This window comes from Ascaphus truei, chromosome 4, assembly GCF_040206685.1.
Source record: "Ascaphus truei isolate aAscTru1 chromosome 4, aAscTru1.hap1, whole genome shotgun sequence".
Taxonomy (NCBI): Eukaryota; Metazoa; Chordata; class Amphibia; order Anura; family Ascaphidae; genus Ascaphus; species Ascaphus truei.
The window spans coordinates 288,214,970-288,224,377 of NC_134486.1; the positions used below are offsets into that span (position 1 = coordinate 288,214,970).

The window sequence follows — 9,408 nt, forward strand, 5'->3', positions numbered from 1 at the left end:
TGGTTACAGCAGCTGCAGCTGTGGATCTTTGCTCAGCCTGCCGGGTTTCATACTCACCGATTGCTGTCTCTCTCTCAGCCTTGCTGGCTGCTGGTCCCCGCGCCGACTTGATGCACTCCTCTGGTCTCAGTGCCCGGCTCCAGTCAGACGGATGGCCGGCACTTTGGTTCTGGAAGCAATGCTTCTCACAAGTAGGGGAACAGTGAGGAGGTGCCATATCTTGTGTTATATGTTGTACACTGTGTGTTCAATATCTTTAGTCCCAGGAACTTGCAATTACCATCAAATTCCCACTGGATCACAGTACCCCGCAGAATACTGTAATCCAGGTCCAGTTCAGTCCCGCCAGCTGCCACCAGTTAATTACAAGCTTGTCACGGTAGCTTGTGACAGGCTGTAATTTACACCAAAACTATATATAAATATATATATACCTGGGTTTGAACTGGGACGAGACTTAGATATGATAAAATATAATTTATTCCTTGATAAAGGTGAACACAACAGATTATACAAATAACAGGCAAAATATAGACACTTACGTAGAATGGAAATGATGAAGCAGTCACAGCTGGACTGGCAGTTCATACAGCACTCTTCATAGTCATCAAGACACCAAAGACATGAAAAGACCTCTGGCAGGAAGACAGTGCATAGCGTTTCTCTCAGCAAACAAGATGGTATAGAACAGGCTGAACACTTGAAGAACTTGCAAAACATGACCAACAACGGAATATAGGGAACAGCAGTTTATATATCTTTTGTCCCTGTATTCTTAACCTTAAGCACAGGGGATTGGTTTTCAATTACCTCCAGCCACTCACTAACGTGGGAAAGCATTCTGACCCATGCCCCCCTGCTAGTTGGCACATGCGCAGTAGAACTCTGGGGTCTCATTTCTGAAGCCCCACATTTGCATCAGGAATGCCAGCCAGTCTATCATTTGGAGTCCTGGCAGGAAAACCTTTGTTGAAAGGTGTGAAGTGGGACACTTAAAGACTGCTCTGGCTTGAGCCTCCTCCGCCCTTAGGTAAACAGGGAGGGTGACAAGACCCTTTGAACAGCACTCAAATCCTAGACATTAGGGCGCCTCTTGGGGCCATCTGCTATCTTGGTGGACAAAGGAATTTCCTCTAAGTCTTTGTCCATACCTTAGAATACAGTATTAAGCATAAAACATAAACGTATTAAAATATCCGGTTCCGTTGGGCCTAGCAGATCCAAACTTCCCAGTTCTCATTGCCAGAACTGGGACACCATATGATCCAAAAAGCGACTTGCTACGACCTATGGAGCCGGAGTTACACAAATGCACATTAAATCATTTTTCATTTTAATACAAAAATCTCCGCTAAAAGAAATCTCAGCTTTTCACTAAATCCCCATGGAAAACAACGGGCTCCGCCGCCATGGGTTTCAATGGAGCAACTCCGCCGTTGTAGTCAATGGGGTTTCCTACCATAGACTTTCAATGGGGAACCGCCGCCATTGAAGTCTATGAGAAAATCCACAAATCTTTACAGTCGTCCATACTCCGTCTGGTTGGTCTGAGGGGGCTGGGAATGGGCATGCATTAAAGCCGGAACCTTGGCTACATGTCACCCAAATCCCATCCCTCTGGGCATTCCAGAACCGGAGATATGGACTTACACATTTCAACATTTTACACTTAGTCATTTTTTCACCGTGCGGCTTTTCCCCCATTAGAATCAATGGGAAAAAGTCCCGAACTTTCAAGGGGGTCCATACTCCGTCGGGTTCGTCCAAGAGGGTCAAGGATGGTTCTGTAGTGATGCCGGAGCAGTGACTACAGATACCCCAAACCTTGATCCTCTGGTCCCTCCGGAATCGGAGATATGGATCCCTAAATTACAGCATTTCACACTTAGTCATTTTTCGGAGCTGTTTCTGCCGTCGCCATTGAAGCCTATGGCACGACCTGCTCTTCTCGGTTCGACCCTTAGCGGGGGTCCAGGATTCGGGGACCCGGTTGTGGTCGAGTGGGGGGAAGCCTAGGAACTAGGGGCAAAAATTATTTTATTTCTAGGGCCCCCAGAACAGTTTATTCCCACGCCAATTAACGTTGAACGTGACTCAAGTGATTTTAACTCTTTTAAAAGACATTGTATCCGCTTTGCGGTTAAGCGGTTTGGAAGGCAGCCAACTCATTCCTGAAAAGCTCTTTCGAGGGTTTCTCCATTGAAGTCAATGAGCCCATAGACTTTCAATGGGAAACCGCCGCTCTCCCTCTCGGACGCCATCTGCTGGTCTTCTCAGGAACCGGACTTCACAGCAAGATTCACCATTAAAAAGCATTGAGCCCTAATGGCGGCTTATGGGAACCTGCAAAATGGTGCCTGAAAAGGGGGAAAACTTCACAAAGAGCTATAATCATTAAAGGACTATTAACCCTTGTGCTCCCGGATGGATTCTAGTGTGTGTGTGATGCAGACACTGATTAACAATAAACCAGGGGGGAACAGGGAATATACATTTTCAGGTTATGACAAGGGTTAAATCACACGTCTGGGCCCCAGCCCAGTTAACCCCTTGTCTCCCTGGTGAGGTTAGAGAGTGGCCAATTGGGGTGTAACCCCTTTAATCCAGGGCCAAATCCTCTCCATCGTCACAAGAGCTACCTCTCGTTTTCAAGTATGTCCTGGGCACAGAGTTATAAAAAAAAGCTGTGTGTGCTGTGCACGCGCATAGTAAGTGAAACTTCTTTGACCTTTGTCGCAGAAATTGACTTAAAACGCGCGTGCTCGGCACACATGTGTCAGTCAGTGTATGTGTCAGTCAGTGTGTGCATGTGTGTCAGTCAGTGTGTGCATGTGTGTCAGTCAGTGTGTGTGTGTGTGTGTGAGTGTGTGTCAGTCAGTGTGTGTGTGTGTGTGAGTGTGTCAGTCAGTGTGTGAGTGTGTGTCAGTCAGTGTATGTCTCTCTCGCTGTGTTGTGTGAATGTCTCTATGTGTCGGTCAGTGTGTGTATGTGTGTCAGTCAACGTGTGTGCGTGTGTGTCAGTTAGCGTGTGTGCGTGTGTGTCAGTCAGCGTGTGTGTCAGTCAGTGTGTGTGCGTGTGTGTCAGTCAGTGTGTGTGTCAGTCAGTGTGTGTGCCAGTCAGTGTGTGTGCCAGTCAGTGTGTGTGCCAGTCAGTGTGTGTGCATGTGTGTCAGTCAGTGTGTGTGTGAGTGTGTGTCAGTCAGTGTGTGTGTGTGTGTGAGTGTCAGTCAGTGTATGTGTGTGTGTGAGTGTGTCAGTCAGTGTATGTCTCTCTCTCTCTGTGTTGTGTGAATGTCTCTCTGTGTCGGTCAGTGTGTGTATGTGTGTCAGTCAGCGTGTTTGCGTGTGTGTCAGTCAGCGTGTTTGCGTGTGTGTCAGTCAGCGTGTGTGCGTGTGTGTCAGTCAGTGTGTGTGTCAGTCAGTGTGTACGCCAGTCAGTGTGTGTGCCTGTCAGTGTGTGCGTGTGTGTCAGTCAGTGTGTTTGTGTCAGTCAGTGTGTGTGTGTGTGTGTGTCAGTCAGTGTGTGAGTCAGTCAGTGTGTGAATCAGTCAGTGTGTGAGTCAGTGTGTGAGTTTGAGTCAGTGTGTGAGTGTGTGTGAGTGTGAGTCAGTGTGTGAGTCAGTGTGTGAGTGTGAGTCCGTGTGTGAGTGTGAGTCAGTATGTGAGTGTGAGTCAGTGTGTGAGTGTGAGTCAGTGTGTGAGTGTGAGTGTGAGTCAGCATGTGAGTGTGAGTCAGTCAGTGTGAGTGTGAGTCAGTCAGTGTGAGTGTGAGTCCGTCAGTGTGAGTCAGTCAGTGTGTGAGTGTGAATCAGTTAGTGTGTGAGTGTGAATCAGTTAGTGTGTGAGTGTGAGTCAGTCAGTGTGTGTCTCTCTCTCTCTGTGTTGTGCCCCCCCTCCTCCTCCCCCCTCCCACTACCCCCGGCAGAGCTGCGGAAACGGCTGTGTGTCCTGCTGCAGCCAGCCCCCCCGGCGACACAGTGGTCCCGTTACCCCCCTCCTCCCCTCCTCCCACTACCCCCGGCGGAGCTGCAGACACGGAGCTGCGGACTCCCAGCCCCCCGGTGACACGGTGGTCCCGTTACCCCCTCCTCCCGTTACCGAAGCAGGAGCGACAGGGCAGGGGGTGGAGCCTCGGCCTCAGATAGCTACCCCACCACGGAGCAGCGTACTCCACGGCGGGCAGCACCCCAGAGCCCGTGCCGGATGAGGGGAATTAAGGGACCCCTTAACTGACTGACAGCCCCTCAACCAATCGTCAGCGGCGGGACGCGACAGCCAATCACCGGTTGCCTCGCAGCAGCGCCCTCTGCCAATCACACCCCCACGAAACCTGCCATCCACAACATGGCTATGGACAGAGCCTCTGCGCATGCGTTGAGGGGGACGGCTGCCGATGTGGAGGAGCGTTAAGGTAAATGTTGAGCGGGTGGGGGAGAGCGGTGCCGCCGCATGTCAGCTGCTGTGTGGGGGATGCAGCGGCAGTTAGATGTCAGCAGGCGCGGGCAGCGGGCGGGGAACGGTGTGGGGGGCATGGTTGGAATGCCGGCCGATACAAGCGCCGGCGGCTATCGCCACCGCCGCATATGTCATTGGCCGTGTGGGGAGAGCGGCGCCTGTTAGTAGCGGCGATGGCGGCTATCGCCGCCGCCGCCGCCGCCGCATGAGATTTGCCAGAACACAGCCCGGCCTCATCTGCCAGCACTGACGTCACATCCGTTTCATTTCTGTCCCTACAATCCATTTTTGTCCCATTAGGAATGAGGTGCCACTAAAGAAGTTTCACTTCAAAAAATACATGGTTACATTAAAAGAACAGGGTTATACCGTGAATTCACAGACATTTCATGGACAGTTGGAACATTGGATATAGGGGATAAAGGGCTTGCGAGTTTCAGATTGAAATAGAGCAGCTTTAACATCACAATCCTTAGCATGTTAATTATACTGCAATATACAGTATATGCTTTCAAAAAGCTACACTTTTCCCCCCATTGATTTTCATGTATCCCTTCAATAGTCATATAAATATGCACCCTCTGTTTTGAGTTTTTTTTTTTTTTTTAAATCTCTTAAATAATTTTTGAATCAATGAACATAAAATACAGTGCATTCCATGACAGAAAATGGCAGCTTTTTCATGCTGTTCTAGCGTTACTGTATTTCTTGCAATTGCCTTTCTTGGACTTCTCTCCACAGGTTTTGTGCGTTTCTTAGAAGGTTATTACATTGTGCTAATCACAAAGAGAAGGAAAATGGCTGACATTGGGGGACATGCAATATATAAAATAGAAGATATAAACATAATCTATATTCCCAATGATTCTGTACGAGTTACTCATCCTGATGAAGCCAGGTATGGTTCTATTGCAAAAAAAATGTGTATGTGTTTTAGGTTGTGATCATTTTTAGGGGACTAACATATTTGTCCTTAACAGGTAGAGCTCAACAAATCTATTTGTCAGACAAGTGACAAATTGGGGATGAATAAGTAGAGCGGAAACGGCCACTGCTGTCAATCACCACTCTGCTGCCTGAAGTTGTGCACCACAATGCCTTGTATAGCACATAGTGGACACTGTGCATGGCATTTAGGGGCACAACTTTGGGAAGCAGAGCGGTGACTGATAGCTCTGCTTTCTTCTCAGTTCTTCCACAGCCACTGTCTTTCTAGTACTGGGTCTCAATGTGGACCTGGTGAGCCTTGTTCATAGTTGGAATTACAGTGACGGTAGACTTGTAGAAGAGACTTTTTGAGGTTTGGAGAGCTCAGTGGTTCTGCACTCTGGCGTTGGTCCCATAAAGAGGGATCACAATCTTGCAGTCTACAACAAATGATTATGCTATGTGGTGTAAATTGCATGTGTTGATTGTTTATAAGCTTTATCAAATATGATATTTATGTAAACTTGGTTGAAAATATATTAAAATTGTTCAAGGTTATTAATTAGGAAAATGCACTAAAAGAGCATAATTACTGACTAGCAAATTTCGGATAAATCTTTTTTTTTCTCTACAAACACCAAAATAAGTTGTCAAATTTTAGTCTGACGTCAAATCCTTTTCAATAGGATTTTTTTTTTCTATTAATGTAAACGCTTCTTATCTAATGAAAAAGGGCTCGTTTTGATCGCCTCCTTCCCGCAGGGATGTGCTACATTTTGTGCCAATTTACTGGATTTCATGTAACCGATTTATCCTGTAAATATACTTTCAGGTTTTTGGGGAGCTTGTTAAACCTCGCAGTAAGGGTATACTTTTGACCCAAGTAAATACAGTACTTCTTTGATTTTTGGCATTCATTTTGGTGTAAGCTGTAATTCCACAATTGTTGCATTTACCATGGATGGAGAATTCTCTTTTTAACCACATCTCATTGATTCTTGTAATTGGCGACAACAATTTTTTTTTTTAACCTGTTTATTTTGAACGTTTTAATAAATTATAAAGGTGAATCTGGAAAAATACAAAAAAGTAATAGGAATTAGGAAAGGGAGTATAAGGGGGTCATGGTACAATTCATATACATTTCTCTTTGATCATAAATTTACAATTCAGATAAAATACATTTACATATTTATATGATCGAATTCTGATACATTGTGAACATTTACAGGGAAGCCAAATCTTACGGAATATATCAGAAGATTCATTTAACAGAACTGTGAGATGTTTCCTAAGATTATATTTTAATTTTTGTAAAATCATTCATTGGTGGAGGTTCTTCCTTTATCCAGAAGTAAGCTGTAGGTGGCTGATAATACATGTGATGCCAATAATTGACAAATACATTTTTTTAATGATTATTTTTGCTATTGGAGTGTACATGTAATTTCAGTAGGATTATATGTATTTACTAAATGTGGCGTTTCACTGGTATTACTGCTTAGATAACTGGCCTCAATATATTTAATTTATTCTGCGTATTTTGTCTAGGTATTTAAGAATATTTCAAAATGTGGACATGTCCAGCAATTTCTACTTTAGGTAAGCATACAAAATGTTGTCACTCCAATTATATAGCTATTGCAGTCTGTGCTATGTTTACAATGGAATATTAAATGCATATCTGACTAGATTTTTCAGTTTCCTCATTGGTATTTATAGTTATGTGAACTGTGCAATCTTATTTGTGCTTTTTTAAATAAATCAGTTGCATAGTATTAAATAATCACTGCATTTCCCGCCCACTCCTCTTGCCATTGTTAATGATTTTTAATGTGTTCGGCTTTCTTGAGTTGCTACAGCAACTGTTTAAGCCACACAACTTTGTCTTCTTAAATAGGCAGCCATATTGGGTCCCCTGGGAAGCAGGATATTCACTGATTGATCAGGGGAGAACGGATCGATTGGCAGCTTTAAATAATTGCTGTAAATGTAAGGAACTGCTGCATTTACAGTATTAAAACAAAAGAAAACTGGGCAAGAGCAAATGCTGCTTTACATGTATATTTGTTACAATTTTAAATACCGGCATTGCAAACACCTTACACCAGTAATTTAAATACTTTACTGTAACTTGATTTATTCTGTGATCACCTCAAAGTGCTTTTAGTGATATCATTCTATATCTACCTTATTGAAATAGCCAAGTATTTGGTATTGTAATATCACGTTTATGACTATGGTTGCATTAGCGCTAACAGTTGTGTTATTTTTCCACCTTACACCAGTGCTGCTCATATTAATGTATTATCTTCCATGAAAACAGTCAAACTACAGTTTTTCTTAGTTGTTGTGTCGCCTGCCTTTAAAATAAAGCATATAAGTGCCCGAAAGAGACTATGGGCCTTATTCTGTAAAGTGCAATAGTCCCGATTCTGCGCTACCAGACAGAGAACCCCCATCTCTGCACATAGAATAAGGGCCAAGGGGCCATATGTACTAAGTGGTGCTATTCCATAAGCCAATTTATTTGGATGGACCATAAGAGGCCATGTTTACAAAGCTCTGCTACTCTATAAGAAACCTTCCAGCATGTCTTTGTAAATACGGCCCTTTACAGCCAATTCAAATGAATGTGCTGTTGTGTGTCTGTTAGGCCAAAAGGTGTTGTATGGAGTAACTCTGCTTGGTAAATATGGCCCTTTTATTGCTCGTTCACTTGATTGGGGCCATAACGTATCTTCCAGAATGGAAGCGGTCTTATGGCATAGCACCACTTTGGAAATATAGCCCTATATCCATGCTTTGTTGGTTTTCTCTGTCCGTTTCTCTTATTTCTTACCATCAGTCATAACCTGAACATTAATAGTACCTAATATGATTGCTTAAACAATTACCTTATTTGCCCAATCATAGGGTGACACTGAATATAAGGCGACCCCCTCGATTCCAGCCTGTGCTAACTGTAACTGCTAACTGATCCATTCTCCCATGATCAATCAGTGAATAATTATTTACACTATTACAATTATTTACAATCTTTGGTGCGCAATTTCACAGGTTTTTTTTATTCAATAAGTGAATATCCTGCCTCACAGGGGACCCAATTTAAGAAGCCAAAGTTGTGTGGTTTCTAAACAGTTGCTATAGCAACTCAAGAAAGCCTTTGGCCCACTGTAAGCTATCAACACAGTAGCCCTCTGCATGTGTGCGAGACGGCTACTGTGTCAATCGCTTACACAGGAGTGGATGTGCAGACTGGCAATGGCAGAGCCCGATTATAGGGCTAGTATGGACTTTTCAATGTAATTTTATTGAAAAATCCTTGCCTTATAATTGGGCAAACCCGGTACATTAAATTAAACAGGGAGATTATAGTAGGGGATGCAGTAAATTCTAACTTTTATTAATTTTATATCTGCCATTTTTATAAAGATTTTGTCTAGACCTACTTTTCAAATGATTTTTTGTAGCGTATGGCTAGACTCATATACTGGAACTCAGGAAAAATTCACAATATCCAAATGAAATATGTTGGCATGCAAGTGTAACCCCTTTGCAAGCTGCTGACACAAGTACACTGCCCCGTGGTTGTCTTCGAACAACAAAAACTCCCAGAATGCTGTGCTGCATCATGCAGCTACTTCTGGGGCAAGGGGATGTGCCGCTTGAGAGACAGAGACAGCCAATAGAAAAAGGCTATGGAAGAGGCGGGACTAAGGAGAGAAAAGCCTATGAGAGGGGCTGAGAGCACACGTGGAGTCAGTCCTCAGGTAGTCTGAGTGATATCAAGATGGACTGGCTGAGACTCAGTCAGTTCATCCTACAAGAAGGCCCAGCGGAACGTGCAGAGCGAGAGATGCATGGAGACACGAGCAGTAGTAGTCGTAGATAAAGGGGGAGCTGAGACGGTCTGTAAAACCTGTTTTACCTCTGTGGTGATTGTTCTCATTTTAGGACGTTTTACAATCCTGTTTTGTAAATTTAGATTTTTGTCAAATTGCTTGACATTTTTGACCCGTGCAC

The 9,408-nt window shown here is 44.1% G+C and overlaps 1 protein-coding gene across 1 annotated transcript in view; it reads left to right on the forward strand.

The window, feature by feature from the left end:
• FIG4 (FIG4 phosphoinositide 5-phosphatase) overlaps window positions 1-9,408 on the forward strand; it is a 380,709-nt gene that overhangs the window by 78,266 nt on the left and 293,035 nt on the right. Inside the window, exons 6-7 of the mRNA XM_075595029.1 lie at window positions 5,197-5,353; window positions 6,934-6,984. Of these exons, the coding sequence (XP_075451144.1) occupies window positions 5,197-5,353; window positions 6,934-6,984 (208 nt within the window). The remainder of the gene's footprint in view (window positions 1-5,196; window positions 5,354-6,933; window positions 6,985-9,408) is intronic.